Source organism: Protopterus annectens, chromosome 1.part1 (assembly GCF_019279795.1).
Source record: "Protopterus annectens isolate FY-2018-M chromosome 1.part1, PAN1.0, whole genome shotgun sequence".
Taxonomy (NCBI): domain Eukaryota; kingdom Metazoa; phylum Chordata; order Ceratodontiformes; family Protopteridae; genus Protopterus; species Protopterus annectens.
The window spans coordinates 1,547,012,483-1,547,039,199 of record NC_056726.1 but is presented as its reverse complement, the minus strand read 5'-3'; the positions used below and the strand labels follow the sequence as shown (position 1 = coordinate 1,547,039,199).

At 44.9% G+C, this 26,717-nt stretch overlaps 1 protein-coding gene across 1 annotated transcript in view; it reads left to right on the top strand.

The window, feature by feature from the left end:
* The window catches only part of DNAJC8 (DnaJ heat shock protein family (Hsp40) member C8), a 411,176-nt gene that overhangs the window by 187,407 nt on the left and 197,052 nt on the right, over window positions 1–26,717 (top strand). Inside the window, exon 3 of the mRNA XM_044083052.1 lies at window positions 4,481–4,537. Within this exon, the coding sequence (XP_043938987.1) occupies window positions 4,481–4,537 (57 nt within the window). The remainder of the gene's footprint in view (window positions 1–4,480; window positions 4,538–26,717) is intronic.

The window sequence follows — 26,717 nt, the reverse complement described above, 5'->3', positions numbered from 1 at the left end:
CATATCAACTTGAAGGAAATGTTAGCAGTCCAGTTTGCATTGATGGCTTTCAAAGATTTACTTCACCCAGGGCAGGTGTTGATTCAAACAGACAACACTACTGTCATGTGGTACATCAACAAGGAAGGGGGAACCCATTCTTACCCTCTTTGCAGGCAAGCGATGATTTTGTGGGAAACTGCTCTCAATCTACACCTCAATCTTCAGGCAAGGTTTCTACCAGGAGCACAGAACTCCTTAGCAGATGTGTTGAGCAGACAAATAGTGGATCCTCACGAGTGGAAATTGGATCCTCATGTATTTCAAAAGTTGACAGTGTTATGGGGAACTCCAGACATAGATCTGTTCGCTTCTCCACTAAATTACCAGTTGCCAAAGTTTTGCACAAAAATGTTTCATCACACAGCTTGGAAGGTGGACGCTCTATCATTCAGTTGGAACAGTCTGCATGTATATGCCTTTCCACCTCTGCCTCTTCTTCCCAAGGTACTTTTGAAGGCCAGACAAGACAAGCCAACCATGATTTTGATAGCACCGGATTGGCCTCGACAACACTGGTACCCACTACTGAGGAGTTTAGTACGAGAACCTCCATGGCCTCTGCTGATTCCGCACCTTTTGTCACAAGAGGGCAATCACTTCCTCAATGTCAAGATTCAGTCTCTGCATCTAACAGCCTGGCATATTCTGTTTTAGACTCTGGAGGGTCTCAGCTTCCACAACAAGTTTTGAATGTTATTTTGGAGGCCAGGAGGCCTAGTACCAGGAAAGTTTACTCTGATAAATGGAGGAGATTTTTTATTTGGAGCAAAGGAAAGGACTTTGATGTGTCCAAACCTGATTTAAGTGTTGCTCTTCAATATCTTACTGAGTTATTGGACAAGGGTTTGTCTTTCTCCTCGATAAAGGTCCATGCTGCAGCCATTTCTGCTCACTATGATTGTGACCCTCCTTTATTCTCTCATCCTTTGTTTAAGTAATTTCTTAGAGGGGCAAAGAATATAAGACCCCCACGTAGAGCTCCTACTCCTGCTTGGGATCTCAATTTTGTGTTGGAAAAACTTACTCTACAACCTTTTGAGCCTGCAGCTACTGCCGAGTTAAAGTATTTGTCATGGAAAACTGCTTTTTTGTTGGCCATTACCTCTGCAAGAAGGGTTTCTGAATTACAGGCCCTCATGGCAGAGTGGAGCCTTTCCTGATTTTTCATAAGGATAAGGGTATCTTTGCGTACTAATCCTTCCTTTATGCCTAAAGTGGTTTCTAGTGTGGCCTTAAACCAAACTATTCATTTGCCTACTTTTTATGCAAACCCCCAAAATAAAGGGGAGAAAATTTTGCATACTTTGGATATTCACAGACAGTTGCGTTATTGTTTGAGCAGAACCAAGGAGTTCAGACAGTCTCAGCAGTTGTTTGTTTCTTTTGCTTTGGGTTCACAGGGTAAGCCTGTTTCAAAACAAACTATTTCTAAATGGATTGGGTTTTGTATTTCTTTCTGTTATTCCCATCATGGTAAGGAGATTCCTGCTGGAATCAGGCCTCATTCCACTAGGGCTACTGCTACTTCTACGGCCTTTCTAAGGGGGGTAGCTACAAAAGACATTTTGGAGGCAGCTACTTGGAGTTCAGTGCATACTTTTTCTAAACATTACCACCTTCCTCTTTATTCTAAGTCTAGGGCTGGATTTGCCACTGCAATTTTACAGGGCATTTTAGCAGCCCCTAATGCTCAATGATTTTTACCAACCTCCCTTTCCCGTTGCTTTGGGATTCTACCCATAAGTAAGGACTGCAGCAATGTGAGATGAAGAACATAGTACAGTTTTGTACCTACCATAAATGTAGATGTTCGAAGATCCACATTGCTGCAGTCCAATTTACCCTCCCTCCTTCCCCACTGTAGTTTGACATGGTGCTATGCTTTAGGTGATGGTTGTTGTTGGGCTTGTTTTTGGGAGGTATTCTGTTTTTGGCTGTGGCCTTTCTTGTTTGGCCTTCTGACATCTGGGGCAAGAAAAGACTGAGGATATGACGTCGGTCATGCGCCTTTATACCCTGATGCTCTGATGTCAGATCTAGGCGCCCATGACCGACGTCAGCCTAATACTTTGGTATTCGGGCCGACCGAGGACAGCGGACTACCCATAAGTAAGGACTGCAGCAATGTGGATCTTCGAACATCTACATTTATGGTAGGTACAAAACTGTACTTTTTTTGATATCCAAAGTTACATTGTCCAAATGTATTTCTGATTGATTGTATAAAATTTGTATATTCTTCATCTAAACAACCTTTAGAACATGAAATGAAAGTGCATTCTATCAGGGCTGTTTCTACGTCTCTAGCCCACGCAGCTCGTTTACTTTTGGCCACCATTTGTGCAGCTGCTACTTGGTCCAAACCTCATACGTTTATCACTCATTACAAAGTGGACAAGGCCTCCAGGGACAGGGCTTCCTTTGGTTCCACCGTTCTCAGGAATGTACTCCCGTGAGCCGCCCAGTATTAGGGTGCTTGGGACGCTACCCACGTGTAAGAACAAACAGCGAGATTGAGCAACTTCACATAAAGAAGTTATGTTCTTACCATAACATTCCATGTGAGTTGTTCATCTCGCCTTTGTTCTTGCACTCCCTCCCACCTTCCCCCTCCAGGTTCTGGAAGAACGGGTATGACTGGTGGTCTGGTTCTTGGTCTTGCTAGTGTCTTTCTTTCCAGCCAGATTATCGTTTAGCTATTGTAAATAGTTATGTACTGTATACATGTTGTATTTTGGTTGCTTAGTGTGTTTTTTCTTGCTGGTTCAGCAAACTAGATCTGGGGTTGGTAGGAGTGCATCATGGGATAGGGACTGTGCCTTTAGCTACTCAAAGATCTTGAGCTTGGAAAGTGGCCGGCTCGGAGCCGATGGATCGCCTCCGAACCCACGTGTAAGAACAGAGGCGAGATGAACAACTCACATGGAACGTTACGGTAAGAACATAACTTATCTTCCATACGGACAGGGTTTCCCACAGGACTAATCCTTCCTTTATGCCCAAGGTGGTGTCTAGTGTGGCCCTAAATCAGCCCATTAATTTGCCTACTTTTTTCCCTAATCCACAAAACAAAGGTGAACAAATACTGCACTCTCTGAACGTGCACAGACAACTTAGATTTTACTTGGACAGGACTAAGCCTCTCAGAAAATATGAACAGCTGCTAGTTGGCTTTGCTGCAGGGGCAGAGGGGAAGGCCATTTCAAAGCAGACCATTTCCAAATGGATAAGCCCATTGCATTAATTTCTGCTGCAAGCACCATGGAAAACCTACCCCACAGGGATAAGGTCACATTCCACCAGAGCTGCATCTACCTCTGCGGCTTTTCTCAGAGTCCCTACCAGGGACATCCTAGAAGCTGCTACCTCTGGAGCTCTGTACATACCTTCACCAAGCATTGCCACATTCCCATCTTTTCTAAATCCAGATCTGGATTTGCCACTGCAGTCTTGCAGGGCTTAATAGATGGCCCTAATGCTCTTTAACTTCCTCCTCCCTTCTTTAGCCTTGGGAATCGACCCAAATGTGATGACTGCAACAGTGAAACACGAAGAACATAGTACAGTTATGTACACTTTGACTGTTTCAGTCCTGGTTACCCTCCCTCCAGCCCCCTAACTTCTCTTGGCTCTACCTTTCCTTCTTGTTTTGTATATTTATTTTTTCTGCTGTATTTGCTTTTTGATGGGGGGATGTACCATACCATATAATTGCTTCCTATTGTGGGGGCACCTGACATCTGGGGCAGGAAAAACTGATGTAATGGTGTTGGCTGCATGTTTTTATATCCCTGACGACCTGACGTCATGGAAGAAGAGACCGCATCCGACGCAGAAATCCGAAGACTGTTGTATTCAGGCTGGCTGAGGGCTACCTGCAGGCAGATAACTCAAATGTGATGACTGCAACAGTGAATACACTCGAACATGTGCATTTATGGTAAGTGTACACAACTGTACTATCTGAGGGGAGGAGGGAGACTGACATTGTGGGTAGGGGAGGAGCTTGGAGTTTGGATCTGATGCTGGAGTATACAGTCGAGTCGGATCCGTGCCAGATCAGATTCCCTCAGGTTGAAGACAAATGAAAAGCAACAACTCAGATGGAATGTTATGGCAAGTACATAACTTACTTTTCTTGAGCAAATATATAGTGAAAGACTAAGTGTTGGAAAACGTATTAAAAAGAGAAGCAGAATTGATCTTGAAACATGCTATGAACCCTTATAATTTTAATTGGATGCGTTTAATTGATTTATCATCATGTGATTTTTCTTCATTAAGTCGTTTTTCTGAGTGTAAGAAGTCTTGATATGTTGTTGCCAAAGAGAGAGACCTTATATTAAATTGTCATTAATGTTATTATTATTATTGTTCCAGTAGCCAAGTTTGTGGTTTAAGACTTTTTCATGTGGTATATATAACTTTGCTTTCATAGGTTTTACAGCTGGACCCAGAGGCGACTGATGAGGAACTGAAGAAGAGGTTTAGACAGGTAATTCAATAGCTCTGTCTATACTGTTAATTTAGTAGTTGTTTTGCTTTTTCTGTGAAAGTATGTTTGTATTGAATTGTATAGAGCAAGAAGGGCAAATGGTACTTTTTGACTGTCTTTCTGTTTTCTAGTTTTCCTGGACTTTGGTACAAATGCAGTGTACCATTTACTTGAATAATCTGTACTATTCACTGAGTTAATCCAAAGTTTTAGTAACTTTTTAACATGTACTGTGTTACAAGGTTATTGATGTTCCAGCCATCTGTTTATTATGAAGTGTTTGAGCACATCTGCTGTATAAAAATGTGACAGATTTTGCCAAGCTTTCTCCATCAACTTTCCTTCATTCCTTCCCGAGGATGCAAAGAAAAAAAAACATATTACTTGAACAGCCATGTAAATGCTGCTCAGGCAGGACCTGTAATCATTTTGAATTACTGAAATTGTGTATTTTCTCCTTTATTTAAAGAGATGTATGGATTAAGTCACATAATTTGTACATACCTGAATTTTGTACTTAACCAAACTTTTCATTTAAAAGTCTGACTGAAAATGTTATTTGGCTTCAGTTGTTTGTATTCATTTTCATGGCTGCCTCCTCTAATTGCTAATGCAGATAATAAAAGTATTATGCATTTTTTTGAGGAAGCCCAAGGTGAGGGTTTGAGAAATGTTTTGATGTCCTTCATGGATGCATCTGCAGTCATAACAAATGGGTTGTCCTGTCGTCAGGCAGCCCTTCGGTCGGCCGGATTCCAAAGTCTGGGTCCGGCTTCGGCTGATGTTGCACTTCACCCGACGTCATCTCTGCTGGTCTTCAGGTATAAAGGCATCAGCCGACGCCATTTTCCTCAGTCTTTCTTGCCGCGTGGCGCCCGAAACAGAAGCTGTTCGCAAGTGCCGGTCAGTCAGATCCAGAGATTACTACTACCGAATACTACTTCGAAGACTTCTAAAAAGCTAAGTACCCCGTTGGGGACTCTTTCTTGCCTCAGCCGATGTCAGAAAAAGTCAATAACTGTTTAACTTGTGGGAAACAAATACCTCATAAAGATTTCCACTCTTACTGTTTGCCTTGCTTAGGCCCAGACCACGACGTAGCAGCCTGTTCGGCCTGTACTTCCTTCAACCGACGAATGCTTAGGCGTCGGTCAGAGTTTGCTGAACAGTTTTTCGGCTCAGATTTTGCGTACATTATGCCGTCGGATCCTCCGACTACCCAAATTGTTAAAAAACGCAAAGAAAAAGACCGACACTCGCGGTCCGCGGTTTCGGACGAAACCACGGTTAAGCAAGCCGCGAGTGTCTCGGTTTCGGCCGAAACCGAGAAAACTGGTCAATCTTCAGCCGAATCCATGACTACTACTGAGGCTCCTGCTACCTTATCTGAATCAGCCTCAGAAATTTTGCCTACAACTGTGGTTCCTACTGATCTATCAGACACCATCCCCTTGGATGTCTCTACCCCAGCACGTGGTGCTGCTAGGCCTCCTGCTGCCATGTCTATTAAGGCCTTTGCCAGGGCTAAAGCAGCCAAATCAGCTAAATCAGTGCCTGTTAAACCACCCTCACTCAGGCCCACTTCTAGTTCACAAATGCTTACTCTGGCAGAAGATTTAATATCCTTAATTAGGGGATCCCAATCTCACCCAGACAGGGCCTCTCAGCCCCCAGAAAAGAGACCTAGAGCAGAGCCCCCCGAGCCTGTGTCCTCTGATGATTCTGCGGATGACTCAGACATAACAGGCTCCTTTTTCCAATTATGAAGATTCAGATGCTGAAGAATCCATTCCAGTTGCCTCTCCACCAGAGGAATTCTCCTTTGGGGAAACCTTACATGCCATGAGAGGACAATTCCAATGGCAGGGACAAGATTTCTCAGATTCAAGAAAAAGGCTTAGGACTTTTCTGCACTTACCACAACATAGGCCCTTAGCTATACCTCCTGTCCTATCTGTTGTGGACGATGCATTTAATGATGTCTGCACTGCACCTGATTCTTTACCTCCAGCCCCTGCCAAACCAGATAGATTTTACAGGGTGCCAGACACTCATCACCACCTATACAAGGCCCCACTTGCAGACCCCGAAACTATATCACAGGGGCCTAAGGCAGTAGCCTCGACCACAGCAAAAAACCCTATTCCCTCTGAAAGGGAATCCAGGTCCTTAGAGAGATGGGGAAAAAGTCTACACCTCTGCTACTCTCTCAGCTAGAGCTTTAAACTGTCAGTTTCACATGATCCAATACCAAGAGTTTATGCTTGATCAGTTAATTAAAAAGCTGTCCTCTGATGAATCTTTAGATAAGAAATATGTATTAGAAATGGTGAATAACATCCAACAGGTTAGTAACCATTCTTTAAAATGTGGCTATGATGCACTGGAGGCTTCATTTAGATCAGCCATGACTGGCACAGTGATAAGAAGGCATGCATGGTTGAAAGAACAGGTCTTGCCGGATCATGTTAAAGCTAAGCTATTGGATGCTCCTATGGATAAGGCCAGTCTATTTGGGGAACCTGCCCAGCAGGTAATGAAGAAAATGGAAGAGAAGGCAAAATCTGTACAAACAGTTAAAGATTTCCTACAGGTTCAGCCCCCAAGGTTTAGCAGGAACTGGTCTGCCAAAAATTGGTCCTTTCCTGACTCCACAAGATCCCAAAGGGGCAGGCACAGACGCTCCAGGGGCAGAAATCAATCCAGAGGAGGTGCCTACAGAGGACGACAGTGGCAAGGCAATAACCGAGGCACAGACGCAACCACTGCCACTGCAACAGGACAATCACAGTGACTTGGCTCTGACTCCGCCTACCAGGGAGCAAATAGCAGCACCATTAGGCGGAAAGTTAGCCTTATTCTCGAAAAATTGGCACTATATTACAAAAGACAAGTGGATTTTGCAAACCATAGACCAAGGCTACCGGTTCCACTTCCACACTTTACCAGTAAAAAGAGGAATGCCAAACCTGCCCCCAAATCAAAAAATAGAAGCCCTGCACCAGACAGCAGAATTAATAAAGATGAGAGCTGTGGAAAGGGTACCAATAACAGAACAGGGCAAAGGATTCTACTCCAGACTCTTCCTAGTACCAAGAAAAGAAAAAAACTGGAGACCTATTCTCGACCTGTCCATCTTAAACACATACATCATTGTCCCAAAATTCAAGATGCTGACCCTACAGCAACTTCTTCCCATGCTGGGCAAGGAGTGTTGGCTGGTAACTCTAGATCTCAAGGAGGCATACCTGCACGTCCCCATTCGACCAAATTGCAGAAGATACCTCAGATTTCTTGCAGGATCAGAGCATTATCAATTCTCAGCATTGCCCTTTGGCTTATCTACTGCCCAGAGTATTCACAAAATGCCTGGCATCAGTAATCGCTCACTGCAGAGTACAGGGAATCCAAATTTATCCATACCTGGACGACTGCCTGTTACAAGCGGACAACAAAAGCAAGCTGACAACAGATTTACAAAGGGTCATTTACTTGCTACAAGCCCTGGGATACACAGTCAATTTTCAAAAGTCAAGACTGATACCATCCCAGACAAGAACTTTCTTGGGCGCGGAATTGGACACAGTAAAACAGATGGCATTCCTAACTGCAGAAAAACAAAAAGAACTCCCTCTTTACTTCTTGGCATTAACAAAGCAGAACAAACTAACAGCAAGAAAAGTTCTGCAGGCCTTGGGCTTCATGGCATCATGCATAATCTTGGTCCCACATGCCAGACTGCATATGAGAAAGTTACAGTGGTACCTAAAGAATTTATGGTCTCAACACAGGCACAGCTTAGAAACAGAAATACCACTAATCCCATGCTTAAAACAGGAGTTCCTATGGTGGGCTCGGGCATGCCAGTCAAATCCAGACTTACCCTTCCACAACTTTCGAGCAACCCAAACCATCACAACGGATGCCTCAGACCTAGGATGGGGGGCACACATGCTGGACAAATGCATAAGGACTGTGGACTCAGGACCAGCTGCACCTGCACATAAACCAAAAAGAAATGCTGGCAGTAAAACTGGCAATCCTAAAATTCAGACCATTCCTCAAAGAAGGCCATTTGATGATGAGGACAGACAACACCACAGTCATGTGGTACATCAACAAACAGGGAGGCACTCATTCTTACCCCCTATGCAGAATGACTTTGGACCTTTGGAATCTGGCTCTCAGCTACAACATCCAGTTACAGGCAATATTTGTACCGGGAAAAGAGAACACCCTAGCAGACATTTTAAGCAGAACCACCTCGGATGCTCACGAATGGATGCTACACCGGACATCTTCAAGGCCATCACAAAGAAATGGGGAATGCCACAAATAGATCTATTCGCTTCCCCACAAAATCACCAGCTCAAAAAATTCTGCACAAGGACATTCCACCCACTTGCATGGAAGGTGGACTCTCTATCCTTCAGCTGGAAAGGCCTGACAGCATATGCATTCCCACCTCTCCCTTGATGCACAAGGTACTACTGAAAATCAAAGAGGAACGCCCAAGGATAATTCTGATAGCTCGAACTGGCCAAGACAACACTGGTACCCATTGCTGAGGAGCATGTCTCGGGAGAAAATGTGGTCAATACCCTGATGCCTCTGATGTTAACTCAGAACAACTACAACATCATACATCCAAACCTAAAAACCTTGCAACTGACTGCCTGGAACATCACATAGCAGTAACTAACCCAGACCTTTCACAAAGGGTTAAAGACATTATCCTTGAAGCCCGCAGACCTTCAACAAGAAGGAACTATGCAGGAAAATGGAAAAGGTTCGTCATTTGGAGTACTGAAAGAGGAAAAGATGTGTCGAACATAGATATTGCTAACATTCTGGAGTACTTGGCAGAGCTTCTACATACAGGCCTGTCCTATTCCTCGATCAAGATACATGCATCAGCTATTTCAGCAGAATACAGCTTAGATCCTCCTGTCTTTTCACATCCTCTACTCAGGCAGTTTCTCAGAGGGATCAAGAATGTAAAACCTCCTAGGAAACCACCATTACCAGCATGGGACTTGAATTTTGTACTAGAAAAGTTGACACTCCCTCCGTTTGAACCAGCAGCAACAGCAGATCTACAACACCTGTCATGGAAAACTGCTTTCCTACTGTCTATTACTTCAGCAAGGAGGGTTTCGGAACTACAGGCCTTAATGGCAGTGCAACCCTTCCTAATCTTCCATCAAGATAGGGTGTCCATGAGAACTAATCCTACATTTATGCCTAAGGTGGTATCCAGAGTGTCTTTAAACCAGGCAATCCACCTACCTACCTTCTTTCCCAATCCACAAAACCGAGGTGAAAGAATAATGCATACCTTGGATGTACACAGACAGTTACGCTACTACCTGGACAGAACCAAAGGTAACAGAAAAACTGACCAGCTCTTTGTAGCCTATGCAACCGGAAGGGAAGGAAAAGCAATTTCCAAACAGACAATCTCCAAATGGATAGGAAATTGCATAAGATTCTGTTACTCCTACCATGGAAAAACAATTCCACAGAACATAAGACCTCATTCTACAAGGGCTACAGCCACTACCACAGCTTTCTTAAGAGGAGTGGCAACCAAGGACATAATTGAGGCGGCTACTTGGACCTCCGTGCATACATTTGCCAAGCATTACAATTTACCTCTATATTCTAGATCCCGAGCAGGGTTTGCCACTGCTGTACTGCAAGGGATCCTGACTACACCATAATTATTATTCCTCCTCCCCTAGTTTGGCTATGGTATTCTACCCATTTGTTATGACTGCAGATGCATCCATGAAGGACATAGTACAGTTTTGTACCTACTATAAATGTAGATGTCCGAACTGGATAGCATCTGCAGTCAGGATTACCCTCCCTCCTTCCCCTCTGCGGTACTCCTAGGGTATTTACCCTCCTAATAGCTAGCTGGGGGGGGGGAGTCTCTTATGGTGTATTTGTTTGTATATATGTACATACATGTTTATTTTTGTGTTTGCCTTCTACTATTTTGGAAACATTGGCATTTATCCAAAATTTAGCTTTCCAAGAGGGCAATTGGCATCTGGGGCAAGAAACACTGAGGAAAATGGCGTCGGCTGATGCCTTTATACCCGAAGACCAGCAGAGATGACGGGTGAAGTGCGACATCAGCCGAAGCCGGACCCAGACTTTGGAATCCGGCCGACCGAAGGGCTGCCTGACGACAGGACAACCCATTTGTTATGACTGCAGATGCTATCCAGTTCGGACATCTACATTTATGGTAGGTACAAAACTGTACTTTTTGCCTAGTTCTGATTTTTTTTTTTTTTTTGTCAAACCCTCCTGATCTGAAGTAGTTAACTTCATTTTATCTGCAACCTGTGGGTATTCGGATCCATATCGGATCCAAGGCGGCAATTTTTTTTTCTAGCATCTGCTCCAAGCTCCGAGCTCCTCCCCCTACCCATAATGCACTACAATCTCCTACCTTCCCTCAGATCTCATTTGCTGCGCCAGTAGTGTGCATTATGGTCTCCTTCACTCTGAGTTCAGGGATCGTAAGTTTATTAATACTTAGTCTTTAGTGTGTCTGAGTGAATTGTTTCCCTTCCTCCTCCACTAGTATATCGCTTGTTCGTTGGTTAGTTAAAAAAAAAAAAAAAAAAAGTTTTTGTTGTAAAACTCTGTAGAGTAGTTGTTAAGCTTGCCCTTCCCCCATGTTTGTTTTGTGTGTGGTGATTTTGGAGGTAGTGGTGATGTTCTTCGTGTTTCACTGTTGCAGTCATTACATTTGGGGTAATGTGCTGGCAGGTTGCCCTCAGTCGGCCTGAATTCCAAAGTCTTGGGTCCTGCGTCAGTTGCTGTCTCCTCTTCCATGACGTCAGGTCGTCAGGGGTATAAAACATGCAGCCGATGCCATTTTCTTTAGTCTTTCTTGCCGCGTGGTGCCCGAAGCAGAAGCATTTCGCAAGTGACTGTCGGCCGACTGCTGAAATATTCGAGTTTGAGTTTCAGAACCGAAGTCTTTACTAAAGGTGTTTGGTGCAGGACCATGGCTGATCAGCCAAAGTCTGTATTAAAGAAATGCACAGTGTGTGTCCATAAGCTCTCCCTGGCTGATGGTCACACTCTGTGTTTGTTTGGGAGTGTCACATTTGTCGACACAATGTGCAATCTGCACTGGGTTCAATCCTAGAGCCCTCAGGGAATCGGAAGGCCAAATTGGTAGCTAAAGTTCTTCTCCCTGCATCTATGCTGGAATCTGCCACGGCCTCTGTGCCTAGTACTCAACCTCCCACCCAGACAGGGACTCTAACTCCCACTTCTACTGGTGCTGGGTCAAGCAAGGAAAAAGCTACAGTCAGTGTAGCTGACAAAGAGAAGGACAGACAAAAGCGCAAGGAGGATAGGGACAAGAAAAGGGATAGACCTCGCAAGAGATCCCCGGACAGGGAGCTCTTCTTAGTCCCCCTTCTAAGTCCATGAGGCCAGTTTCTCCACGACTTCGGTCTCCTCATTTTTCAGCGGAGCCGCTGGAACCTTTGGATACAAGGCCTTCCTCGCCCTCACTGCGCAGACCAGCCAGATCAGAGTCGGTAGCTTCTTTGCGATCGACTCTGAGCTTATCAGACTTAGACATGGACAGGATGATGCGGAGATTCATTCAGACCCAAATACAGATGGGAGTCTTGTCAGGCCACTCTCCCTCCGGAGGGGGGACCTCCACGCCCTTTTTCCACCCCATCTCTCCGTCCCTGATCTGTACTTCGGCTTCGGGGCTCTTGGATCGGAGAATTTTTGGAGCTGGTAGCTCGGCGCCGATGGTTCCCCCAACCTCAACTCCGGCTGTTACCTTGAGCTCCTCTGATCCGACTAGTTCTGACCAGAGTGACTCTCGGAGCCGCGGACTGGGAGTCGGACCCGAGGGAATGGATTCTTCGGCTCAGACCTGTTTCTCGGACCTCAGGCTACCCTTTCTTCGGCTCCGGTCCCTGCTTCGGATCCGGGAAGGGCTTCTTCCTTGTTTGGTGCCAAGGAGGTACGCTTATCCTTCGAAGTGGTGGATAGGATTCTCTCCCAGGGATTGAGACCCCAGCCCATCTCCTCTGATTCCACCCAGACACCTCTGTATTTGGCAACGACTCCCTTCTCTCTGTCTCAAGGACAGCCCATGCCAGATGATCCCCAGGTTATTTCCCCCTGAGGAACCCCCTGCGGCTCACAAATTCTCTTCAGAGAATCTCACTGAAGAAGGTCACCTTAAGCGGAAGTGCAAAAGGAGGCACTTGGAGTCCCTCACTACGGACACTGACTTAGATGGAGAAGGTTCCCCCAGGTCACCTCCCGAAGACATCTCCTTCGGAGAAATCATGGAGATCCTCCGCTAAAGGGGAGGTTGTTCAGCCCCAAAACCTTCTGGGGATGAATCTGTGTTCTTGGAGGCCTTTGGCACGGGCCCATCTACTTCCTGGGTGTCTTCGCCAGCGGACCCCCTGGTAGACCTTATCACCACGCAGGCATGGAAGGAGCCTAACACCATAGAGCCCATCCCCAAACGCCCCAACAAAATTTTATCTCCCCCTTCTGTCAGACAACCTTGGTCAAAAGGAGCCCCAGTTGACGCTATGTTGGTCGCAGCAGCCACCAAGAAAGAACTAGCGCAGGAGAGTTCCTCAATCCACCCTCCAAACAAGGAGTCCAGGTCAGTGGATAGGTTTGGGAAGCACGTTTATTCCTCAGTGACATTTTCAATCAGTGTGCTGAACTATTTGGCACGTGATCCGGCTTCAGCGAGACCTTGCATCGGCATTCGCTGTGTCACCCCCAGAGTCCTTATCGCCGCAAGACAAACAGCTGTTCTCTCCGAAAATGTCTACTCTGAAGTCCGTCTCAAACACGTCTATGCGGCTCCTTTCCCACGCCACGGAAGGAGCAGCTAGGGTGGCCGGGACAGGCATAGCCGTGAGGCGTCATGCCTGGCTCAGCTTGTGTCAGTTTGCGAACCCTTTCAAGGCATCATTTATTAATGCTCCCTGTGACTGTTCTTCCCTTTTCGAGAAGACAGTACATGACACACTTGTCCAGAGCAAAAAAGATGGGAAGACTTTGTCTGCCATCGGGATCCGCTTCTCTAACCCTCAGCTGTCTTTCTCTAGGAATCAGAGAGCAAAAGAAGATGTGGTTCGGAAAATCTCAGTTTTCCCAGGATTCTTAGGACAACTATTCCCCCAGAGGCAGAGGGGGGCAGGATCGACGCTGACCCAGAGGTAGAGGGTGTTCCAGGAATTTTGGGTCGGGGAACCTTTTTCTGATAGATCCGGTCAGCAGCCCTGAGGGGGTTGCCTGGCTGTCCTGCTCTGGGGGGAGATTGTCCTTATACCCAGCGGCATGGGAGTCCATTACGACAGATCGCTGGGTGTTGCAGATTATATCCAGAGGTTACACTATCCCATTTGTTGCCCCTCCTAATGTTCCAAAACACCTCCTTGGGTGTTCCACCCGCTCACAGGGAGGCCGCAGCTCTAGAGGTTTCAAAGCTGCTTCTCAAACGAGCTATCAAACAGGTCCCCCCCCCCCCCCAACCATTCCGGATCAGGTGTCTACTCAAGGTTCTTTTTAGTGCCAAAAAAGACAGGGGACCTCAGGCCCATTCTAAACCTGTCAACTTTAAACTTGTCTGTAGCCAAACAGAAATTCCGGATGGTCACCCTACAGTCCATTCTACCTTATCTCCGAGAGTGCGACTGGATGTGCTCGTTAGACCTCCAGGATACTTACTACCACATCAAGATCCACAGCAGCTCCAGGAGGTTTCTGTGCTTCCGGCTGGGAGCCAGTCATTTACATTTCAGAGCGCTACTCTTCGGTCTCACCACTGCTCCCAAGATGATGTCCTTCAAGGATGCATCTGCAGTCCTAACATATAGGTTGTCCTGCCTCAGGCAGCCCTTCGGTAGGCCGGATTCCAAAGTCTGGGTCTGGCCTCGGCTGATGTCGCACTTCACCCGACGTCATAGCTGCTGTGTATTGGGTATAAAGGCATCAGCCGACGCCATTTTCCCCAGTCTTTCTTGCCGCATGGTGCCCGAAGCAGAAGCTGTTCGCAAGTGCCGGTCGGTCAGATCCAGAGATTTCTACTACTGAAGACTTCTAAAAAGCTAAGTACCCCGTTGGGGACTCTTTCTTGCCTCAGCGGATGTCAGAAAAAGTAAATAATTGTTTAACTTGTGGGAAACAAATACCTCATAAGGATTTCCACTCTTACTGTCTTCCTTGCTTAGGCCCAGACCACGACGTATCAGCTTGTCTAGCCTGTGCTTCCTTCAACCGACGGACACTTAGACGTCGGTCGGAGTTTGCAGAGGAGTTTTTTGGTCCCGCTTTTGCTTACAAAATGCCGTCAGACTCCGACTTCACAATTAGCTAAAAAGCGTAAGGAAAAGGACCGACACTCGCGGTCCGTGGTTTCGGCTGAAACCACGGTTAAACCAACCGCGAGTGTCTCTGTTTCGGCTGAAACCGAGTCCTCGGTTCTTCCTTCGGCCGAAAGCATGCCTCCGATAGCCGAGGCCTCACAGAGCATGGCTGAATCTGCTACTGAAATTTCCCCTGCTGTAGCAGGCACCCAGGACTTATCAGATACTATTCCTTTAGACATATCTACTCCTGCACGTGGAGCTGCTAGGCCCCCTGCATCTATGTCTATCCAGGCTTTTTCTAGGGCTAAAGCAGCTAAATCTTCTAAGGCCTTGCCTGCTAAAACCCTCTCACACAGGCCTACCTCTAGTTCCCAAATGCTCAGCCTGGCTGAGGATCTCATTTCTTTGATCAGGGGATCCCAACCTCACCCAGACAGGGCCTCTCAACCCCCTCCAGAGAAGAGGCCTAGAACTGAGCCCCCGGATCATGTTTCTACTGACTATTCCTCGGATGACTCAGAAAACTCAGACCCGCCAGAAGGCCCATATTCTCCTTATGAGGATTCTGATGCAGAAGACTCCATTCCTTCTACCTCTCCTCCTGAAGAATTTTCTTTTGGGGAAACCTTACATGCTATGAGAGAGCATTTTCAATGGCAGGGCCAGGATTTTTCAGATTCAAGGAAAAGGCTAAGGACCTTTTTACATTTACCACAGCATAGGCCTTTAGCCATTCCTCCAGTACTAACAGTTGTTGATGATGCATATAATGATGCCTGTACTGCCCCTGACTCTCTCCTCCGCCCCTACCAAGCCCGACAGATATTACAGGGTCCCGGACACACACTTCCACTTGTATAAGGCTCCTATTGCAGATCCTGAAACCATTTCACAGGGCCCCAAAGCTGTAGCAGCTGCCTCTGCCAAAAACCCCCTCTGAAAGAGAATCTAGAGCATTAGAGAGATGGGGTAAAAAAGTTTATACTTCTGCTACTCTTTCGGCCAGGGCCTTAAACTGTCAATTTCACATGATTCAGCATCAGGAATTTTTGTTAGACCAGCTAAATAAAAAACTGTCCTCTCCTGAACCTATAGACCGTAAGTCCCTTCAGAATTTGGTACATAACACTCAGCAGGTCAGTAATCATTCCTTAAAATGTGGCTATGATGCACTGGAGGCTTCCTTTAGATCAGCTATGACTGGAACAGTGATTAGAAGGCATGCCTGGTTAAAAGAGCAATCCTTACCAGATCATGTTAAGTCAAAGCTCCTAGATGCTCCTATGGAGAAACAAAGTTTGGTTGGCTCCCCTGCACAGCAAGTGCTAAAGAAGGTGGAAGAAAAAGCAAAATCTGTCCAAACAGTCAAGGATTTCTTACAGGTCCAACCTCCGAGGTTTAGTAGAAATTGGCCTTCGAAGAATTGGTCCTTTCCAGACACCTCCAGAGCACAGAGAGGCAGAAATAGGCGCCCAAGAGGCAGAGGTCAATCCAGAGGTGCCTACAGGGGATGTCAGTGGCAGCCTAACAACCAGAGAAGTACTGCCACAGATTCAGCTACAACCACTTCCACAGGACAGACACAATGACTTGGCTCTGATACCGCCTACCAGGGAACAACTGGAAGCACCCTTGGGCGGAAAGCTAGCCTTATTTTCCGTAAACTGGCATTACATTACAGGAGACAAATGGATTTTACAGACAATAGACAAAGGCTACAGGTTTCACTTCCACACTCTACCAAAAAGAGAGGAATGCCAAACCTACCACCAAACCAAAAACAAACGCTCTAAGACAAATCAACCACCTACTAAGGATGAGAGCTATAGAAAAGGTACCGCCTATGGAACAAGGACAAGGATTTTACTCCAGACTTTTCCTGGTACCAAGGAAAGAAAATCAATGGAGGCCTATTCTCGACCTGTCCGCTCTGAACACATATCTCATTGTTCCAAAATTCAAAATGCTGACCCTACAGCAACTTCTTCCCATGCTGGGCAAGGAGTCTTGGCTGGTGACTCTAGATCTCAAGGAGGCATACCTGCACGTCCCTATACGACCAGATTGCAGAAGATACCTCAGATTTCTTGCAGGATCAGAGCATTATCAATTCTCAGCATTGCCATTTGGCTTATCTACTGCGCCCAGAGTATTCACGAAATGCCTGGCATCAGTAATTGCTCATTGCAGGCTTCAGGGAATTCAGATTTACCCATACCTGGACGACTGCCTAATACAAGCGGACAACAAGACCAAATTAACAAAAGATTTGGAAAAGGTTATACAACTGCTGCAAGCCCTGGGATACACAGTCAACATGAAAAAGTCAAGGCTGGTACCATCCCAAAGGATAACATTCTTGGGTGCAGAACTGGACACATCAAATCAGATGGCATTTCTCACAGAAGAAAAACAAAAGCAACTACCACTCTACTTCATGGCATTAACAACACAGACCCAGCTTACAGCAAGGAAAGTCCTGCAAGCCCTGGGTTACATGGCATCCTGCATAATATTTATTTATTTATTTATTTATTTTATTTTATTTTATTTTACATTTGTTAACCGGGCTAGTCCAACTGGATACATGTCCATTTTCAGTGGAGGCCCGGGGAGAAAAGCTCCTCTACAATACTACTATAGAAAGACTAAAACAAAAAAAACTTTATCAGAGTATATCAGCATATACAAGTAATATCTAATAACATATACTTTAAACCTTCTGTTAGAATTAAAGGCATTTGAGTACAATATGAGGTAGAGTACGTAGTCTCTCTATTACTTAGAAACGAGTACAGTATGAAAGTACAAGTAAAGTACCTAGTTAGTCTAATACAACTTTATAAGAAGATGAAAAGTAGAGACTTAGTTCCTTTATTAGAAGTAAGGTAATAGAAACAGCCTTGTAGAGAGTTATGTAGAGAGTTAGATATACGAGGTAAGGAGAGGGTGGAAAAAATCTCGTAGCAGGGAGATATAAAAGGTTAGTCTGGGTTATTGCAAGAGCAAAGCCAATGGTTGGAAAAGAAGAGTTTGAGTTTAGTTTTAAATAGTGGGATTGATGTTTGAGTAGTGAGGTCTTGAGGTAGTTGATTCCATAGTTTCCCAACTGAGTTTGAAAATGTGGAGTCACCTGCTGAGTTCTTAGAAAGAGAAGTATGAATCAGTATTTTGTTAGAGGAGCGCAGGTTCTTCAGATTGCTATAGGGTTTTATGAGGGTGGAGAGCATTGGGGTATTGTCTTGGGTGGTAGAGAGTTTTATGGACGATTGTAAGTTGGTTAAAATGTATTAGGTTGGGTAATTCTAGCCACCCTAGTTTTTTAAGATTAGAACAATGGTGGGTCCTGTATGGAGATGCTGTAGCAAATCTGGCAATATTATTATAAGGTGTAGTTAGTTTGTTAAGATTATATTTAGAAAGATTTGTATAGATTGGGGAGGCATATAAAAGGGAAGAGATTAAGTGGGTTCTAGCTGTAGTAGTTCTGGCTTCAGGAGTAAGGAAAAATTTAATTCTATACAGAGAGCCTAGTTTTCTGTTAGTTGATTTTATTGTAGAGTCAATGTGTGTGTCAAATTTGAGTTGGTTGTCAATTGTAATGCCTAGTAGTTTGGTGCTATTGTCTGGGGAGATAAGGATGCCATTGTTGGCTGTGAGTGAGAAAATGGAGGGAGACAAGAGGGTGGGTGTAAAAATCAGGAGTTTGGTTTTCTTTGGGTTAAGGAGGAGACAATGGTTGGAGAACCATTGCTCTATGGTAGTGAAGGTATTTTGTGTAAGGGAATAAAGTTCTGACTGTGTTGGGGCTGAGCAGATAATGGTTGTATCATCTGCATATTGAATGCAAGTTGATAGAGGAGTGGCTAGGTAAAGGTCATTTATAAAGATGGAAAATAGTAGAGGGCCTAAGATAGAGCCCTGAGGGACTCCTATAGAGGTGGGAAGAAGATCAGAGAGATGGTTATGCCAGAGTACTGCCTGATTACGGTTATTCAGATAGGATGTGAACCAATTTAAGGCTGTGTTGTCAAAAGAGAGGGACTTCAGACGATGGAGGAGACGTTTGTGGTTGACCATATCAAAGGCTTTGGATAGGTCAATGAAGAAGGCTGAAGAGGGTATGTTATTATTGCGGTTTTTGTTTGAGTCAATAAAGGATAGTAAGGCTGTAGTAGTACTATGGAAAGGGCGAAAACCATGTTGGCACTTAGCTAGGAGGTTATTATTTAGCAGGTGATTTAGTACCTGTTTGTGGATGCATTTCTCCATTATTTTTGCAAGTGGTGATAATAATGCTATGGGGTGAAAGTTGGAATACTCAGTAGAGTCACCACCTTTGAACAGTGGGATGATATATGAGATTTTCCATAATGATGGAATTGTGCTTTTATGGTCCTGTTAATCAGTATGGAGATGGGGTAAGCTATGGCTTTTGCACCAATTTTGAGGAATTCTGCTGGTAATTTGTCGGCTGAGGGAGTTGTAGGTTTTAATTTTTGAAGTAAGGATGATATATATGTGGTAGGTATGGGTTTGAGGTGGAATGGGGGGGGGGGTGGGGCCTTGGCTTAGCAGTTTGGAGGTATCAGGGCTTTGTTGGCTAGCTAGCTTTAGAATGGCAGAGGTAAAGAAAGTATTAAAGGCGTTTGCTGTTTGTAATGGGCAGTCGGGGTTTGAATCAATAGGATTTGGTGTGGCAACTTTTCCTGGTGATAGCAGTGTATTAATGGCGGTCCAGAATTTATGTGGTTGGTGTAGGGATGTTTGTTGTAGCTGAGTATAAAAGTTCTTATCTTGTAGAATGGCTTTTTTTGTTAAATTTCTTTGTTCTCTGAAAATAAGGCGATCAGTTGTATTTTTTGAGGTACGCCATTTTATCCAGGCTTTGTTTCTACTAAGGATTAGGTTCCTGGTGGCATTAGAAAGCCATTGGGCTGTTTTAGATTTAATTCTTATAGAACGCATTGGAGCGTGATGTTCTAGGATTGTCAGAAAAGTATGATTGAAGTAGTTAACAGCTTCGTCTATAGGCAGAGATTTAAGAGATGACCAATTGACTTGCATAAGTTCATTTTGAAACAGAATGGGATCAAGGAATTTTTTACTACGGGATGTTATGACTTTGGTGGGGATAGTTAAACTTGTTTTATGCCTGATGATATATGTTAGAGAGTGGTCGCTTAGGTCATCTGGGAGTGTCCCTGTTGTATACTTTTGCTGGGGACTGTTTATAAGTATCCAGTCAAGTATACTTTCTTTGTTATTTTGTTTGTTTGTTCTTGTTGGGGAGTTAATGGTTTGAGTGAAGCCATGTAGGTTAATAAGGGTGGGTGGATAGGTGTGTTGACATAAATTCCAGTCAATATTAAAGTCTCCTAAAAGAATAGTTTCTTGAGGGAGATTTAGTGAAAGCCAATTTAATAGGTCTTCTAAAATAGTGGGATTTTTTCCTGGGGGAAGATAGGTGCAGATAATGTTAACTGTTTTGTGAGGGTTGAGCTGAAGTTTGGAAATAATTATTTCAACATTATTGTCAGATGGAAGAGTATGATTTTCTTTGCTTATTTGCAGTCCGGTTTTATACAGAATTGCTACCCCACCACCTTTTTTGTTTAAGCGGTCTTGCCTGAGTATGTTATAGCCAGGGGGGGTGATTTCATTATCTTTAATTGTAGGTTTGAGCCAAGTTTCGGTTAGGCAGAGTATATCAAACTGTTGGACATCTAGAAGGGCATGGATATGTGGTATTTTGTTACAGATGCTACGTATATTTAATTGAGCAATTGAGAGTGATTTGGGGGGTTTGGTAGATGGTGTTGGTCTTGTATAAAGTTGGTGGCATTTAGAGGATGGTAGGGGTGAGTTAGGGCCAGGGTTGGGGTGGATATCACCATGTATTAATGAGCAGATTAATATAGGGTTGTAAAATTGAGAAATTTTGTGGTAGTAGTAAAAATGTTTTTAAGGCTATGAGTAGGATATTTGATGTGAGAAAGTCGGTGATATTTAGCTTGAAGGTAGGAGGTTTTGTGGATGGTATTGAGATAGGTAATTGTTAGAGCTAGGGGGGATGTTAGGGTTTGTTTGTGTGGAATTGTTAGAGTATAAGGAAGGGCTTGTTCATAAGAGGTGGAGAGATAAGTAGAGATGATGATAGTTAGGAATGATATAAGTAGGAAAGGTTGGTATTGATTAGACATGTTTAGAGAATCTATAACTGAAATAGAGTGGGAAGATAGTGTGAAGAGTAGGAAGGAGAGAAGATAAGTGGAGAAAGGAGGGGCTGGTTCTAGAAGGTAGGGTAGGCAGGTAGGTGGAGTAGGGAGGGGCTAGGACTAGAATGGGTGGGGACAGATTATGAGGGGTGTGTCTATGAGGGTATAAAGGTAGAGGTGCTAGGGGCGGGTGGGATTTGGGGGCAGGGAGGGGAGCGGAGTGAGCCAGAGGCTAACGGAGCGGGAAGAGCCAAAGGAGTGGTGTGGCACAGAGAAAACAATCTGTAAGGAGGGGAAAACAGCAGGTAGGTAAGAAAATAAGTATATGTTTATAAGGTATGTGAAGGGTAGAGTCAAACCTATGAATATGTTAAGGTTTGGAGCACAGGGGAGTAATGGGGTTTGGTATAGCAGGGTCCTGAGAGTAAGAAAGGGGGTAAAAAGGATAGGGAGAGGTGCAGACACCAAATCAAAAGATAAAGGGGTGTGTGTTGTAATAAATCAAGAAGGAGCAGATTTAAAAGAACAAAGGATGCCACCTAGTGGCCTGAGGGAGTAAGTATCACTGATATACTCGTAGGTGGGTGATAAAGGAGGAAAAGTGAGAGGGAAAAGAGATAGAAGTATAAAATGGTAGTCGGAAGTCTAGAGTAGTGTAGTGAAGAGGGCTGGGCCTATTGGCTGCTGGCAGTCCTGTGCAAGTAGCTAGACTGGTTCACACAGTTCAGCTGATGTGGGTTAAACATGTATGAATAACATACTTTCACAGTCTGTCTGGTAGATATCTCCGATGCCAGGAGGGTTGGAGTTTAGCAGACAAGAGGAATTGGTCTTCCAGGAGGGTAGAGCAAATTATATGGGTATTTGCAGGGTCCACTTATTCAAGCTACTAAAATAGTAAAGAGAGAGAGGAAAGATGGTAAGGCAAACAGAGAGAAATACAAAATAAAACAGTGCAGATAACAACAGCTTACAATCATGTGCTACAACTGGTTAATCTTTTGTACTTTAAGAAAGATGTTAACTAGAATAATATAAGCATCTAGTGAGTATGCATTGTAAAACATAAGAATAATATTATGAGCATGCCTAGGTTCATGAGATATTACAGTCAAAAGAAACAGCAAACAAAGAGATTAATTACATAGGGTTTGACTCCATATATTGTTAATTAGAACTAAATAACTAGAAGGGTAGGACTCATAATCAATAATATTGATTCCGCATGCCAGGCTGCATATGAGAAAGTTGCAATGGTACCTAAGGAATGTATGGTCTCAACACAAGCACAGTCTAGAAGCCCAGATTCCAATAATTCCATGCCTGAAGCAAGAATTCCTGTGGTGGGCTCAGGCCGGTCAGTTAAACAGAGGACTGCCTTTCCACAAACCTCATCCAAGCCAGACCATCACCACGGACGTCTCAGACCTAGGCTGGGGGGCACACATGGTGGACAAGTGTATACAAGGCCTATGGACACAAGACCAGCTGAATCTACACATAAATCAAAAGGAGATGCTGGCAGTGAAACATGCAATCCAGACATTCAGACCTTTTCTTCAACAGGGTCACTTGCTGATAAGGATGGACAACACCACAGTCATGTGGTATATCAACAAACAGGGAGGTACACACTCATATCCTCTATGCCGAATGGCAATGGACCTGTGGAACGTGGCCCTGAACCTCAACATTCAACTCCAGGCCAAATTTGTGCCAGGAAAAGAAAATTCACTAGCAGACACCTTAAGCAGAACTACCACGGATGCCCACGAATGGATGCTGCATCCAGACATCTTCAAAACCATTACAAAGAAATGGGGACTACCAGAAATAGACCTGTTCGCATCCCCACACAACCGCCAATTGAGGAAATTCTGCACAAGGACATACCACCCACTTGCTTGGAAGGTGGACTCCCTATCCTTCAGTTGGGAAAACCTGACAGCATATGCATTCCCACCTCTTCCTTTGATGCACAAAGTCCTACTGAAGATCAAAGAGGATCACCCAAGGATAATCCTGATAGCTCCAGACTGGCCAAGGCAGCATTGGTACCCGCTACTGAGGAGTATGTCTCGGACACACGCATGGCCTCTACCTCCATGTCCTTTACTTCTAACACAGAACAACTACAAGATCCTACATCCAAACTTGAAAACACTACAGCTAGCTGCTTGGAATATTACATAAAACAAAATAACCCAGATTTATCTCAGAGGGTTAAAGACATTATCCTGGAGGCTCGCAGACCCTCCACAAGGAAGACTTATTCAGCCAAATGGAAAAGATACCTCATTTGGAGTGCAGCAAAAGGAGAAAATGTATCATCAGCAAACATAGCTAACATCCTGGAATACTTAGCAGAACTTTTCCACAATGGCCTGTCTTACTCCTCCATTAAGATTCATGCATCAGCAATTTCAGCAGAATACAACATGGATCCTCCAGTCTTCTCTCATCCTCTACTCAGGCAGTTTCTGAGAGGAATTAAAAATGTAAAGCCTCCAAGGAAGCCGCCTTTGCCTACATGGGACCTTAACTTTGTGCTGGTAAAGTTAACACTTCCCCCTTTTGAACCAGCAGCAACAGCAGAATTACATTTCTTATCTTGGAAAACTGCTTTCCTGCTTGCAATCACATCAGCAAGAAGGGTTTCTGAATTACAGGCATTAATGGCAGTACAGCCCTTCCTTATCTTCCATCAGGATAGAGTGTCCTTGAGAACTAACCCTACTTTTATGCCAAAAGTGGTCTCCAGAGTATCATTGAACCAAGCAATTCACTTACCAACATTCTTCCCCAACCCACAGAACAGGGGGGAAAGACTACTACATACCTTGGATGTGCACAGGCAATTACGCTACTATCTGGACAGAACTAAGACCAACAGAAAAACTGACCAGCTTCTGGTAGCATATGCAACAGGAATGCAAGGAAAAGCAATTTCAAAACAGACAATCTCAAAATGGATAGGAAATTGCATTAGATTTTGCTACTCTTTTCATGGAAAGACAACTCCAGAAAACATCAGACCTCACTCCACAAGGGCTACAGCCACTACTACAGCTTTCCTACGAGGAGTGGCTACCAAAGACATTTTAGAAGCTGCTACTTGGAGCTCCGTGCATACATTTGCCAAGCATTATAATCTTCCTTTATACTCCAGATCCCGAGCAGGTTTTGCAACTGATGTTTTGCAAGGGATCTTAACTACACCATCAGTATCTTAGTACCTCCTCCCCCAGTTTGGCTATGGTATTCTACCCATATGTTAGGACTGCAGATGCATCCTTGAAGGACATAGTACAGTTTTGTACCTACCATAAATGTAGATGTCCGAGAGGTATGCATCTGCAGTCAGGATTACCCGCCCTCCTTCCCCTCTGTGGTACTCCTAGGGTATTTACCCATCTTGTAGCTAGCTGGGGGAATCTATTATGGTGTATTTGTTTGTATATATGTATATACATTCTTATATTGTTTGCTCTCTACTGTTTGGAATCATTTGCATTTATCCAAATTTAGCCTTCCTAGAGGGCACCTGGCATCTGGGGCAAGAAACACTGAGGAAAATGGCATCGGCTGATGCCTTTTATACCAAATACACAGCAGCTATGACGTCGGGTGAAGTGCGACATCAGCCGAGGCCAGACCCAGACTTTGGAATCCGGCCGACCGAAGGGCTGCCTGAGGCAGGACAACCCATATGTTAGGACTGCAGACGCATACCTCTCGGACATCTACATTTATGGTAGGTACAAAACTGTACTTTCACCAAGCGGCTCACCTGAGGCTTCAGGGTATTCAGGTATTTCCTTACCTGGACGACTGGCTCTTCACTGCGCCCAACAAGCGTCTGCTTTGTCTGGCCCTAGACTACTTCATTCGGTTGGCAGATCTATTGGGGATTACAGTCAGTGTTCAGAAATCCCAGTTGCAACCAGTACAAGTTTAGACTTCACTGGGGCACGGCTAGACACCTGCAGATGAAAGTATTCTCAACTCCAGACAGGATCTTACACCTCCAGTGCCACATAGCTCAAATAGCAAACTTCAAGTCTCCAAAGGCAAGCGAGGTTCTCCAGGCACTGGGCTCCATGGCTGCTTCCATATCGATTCTCCCTTGTGCGCGCCTTCATATGCGGTTTCTTCAATGGACTCTGGCTGTTCAGTTGTCTTGGCTAGACCTGCCCATGGAATTTCCGATTAGGATCAGTCACATCTGCAGGACGTCCCTTCTTTGGTGGTTAAATTCACCGGAGATTATAGAAGGACGCCCCTTCGCATCATCTCCACTCCAAGCCTCAGTGACCACGGACTCCTCACAACTCGAGTGGGGGGGACACTGTTCGGGAAGGACAGTCCAAGGCACGTGGTCCCAGTTAGAGACCAAGTTGCACATAAATGTTCTAGAGATGAGGGCAGTGCTTTTAGCATTGGAAGCCTTTCACACTGTCCTCCCTCTCGGATTGATTGCAATTCAGTCAGGCAGCATGTCTGTTGTCTGGTATATCAGCAAGCAGGGGGAAACCAGATCCTATCCCCTATATCGCGAGGCCATGAGAGTGTGGGAGTGGGCGATCTTCTGATAGCAACGCACATCCCGGGGTGCTCCAACATTTTAGCGGACAGATTGAGTCTGGCTATTCTGATGCCGTATGAGTGGTCTCTGAAACAGTCAGTAGCGGAGGAGATGTTCCTTGCATGGGGTCAGCCTTGCTGTGATCTCTTCGCATCTCCTTCCAACGTGTGAAGTGCAGCGAGTTCTTTGTGATTCCCTCACCAGGGGAAGCCCCCAGAGACGCTGCAGTCCATGCTTGGCCCCCCGGGCTTCTGTATGCTTACCCACTATTGACACTCATTCCAAAGTTTCCTCAGAAAGCTTGCCGACTGCGATGCAAAGTTATCCTCATTGTCCCGTTCTGGCCTCATCAGGTTTTGTTCCCATTCCTTTGGTCTCATCTCTTAGCTCCTCAATGGGTTCTGGATCCCTGCCTGGGTCTAATCTCCCATCCTTCGGGTGCCCGGCTGACCTGGGCAGCCTCAAGCTGACCACTTAGTTGCTTCAGTTCTGTTGATTGCCAGGACTCCTGGTCTTTCATACCCGTTAAAATCCATACTGGTAGCTTCTCTTAAAGATTCCACTAGGAAACTTTATCGCAATAAATGGAAGCGTTTTTCCGTTTGGGCCTCTCAGAGAAACCTAGATCCCTTTACAGCCCCTGTTCCAGCGGTGTTGGATTTCTTGTCTGGCATTTTTCAGCAAGGAGCTAGCTCCTCCACAGTGCAAGTACAATTGGCAGCCATTTCTAATTTTCATGTTGGTGAAGACAACATTGCCTTAGCCACTTTTAGGCTGTGTAAGGCCTTTCTTAAAGGCACTTTATTGTTGTGCCCTCCTGTCGAGGATTCAGTGCCTCCTTGGGACCTTACCCTTTGTCCTACAGACATTGGTGGCTCCCCCATTCGAACCTGCATCTTCGGTGGATTTAAAATTTTTATCCTGGAAGACAGCTTTCCTAGTCGCCATTACATCTGCTAGGAGGGTTTCTGAGCTTCAAG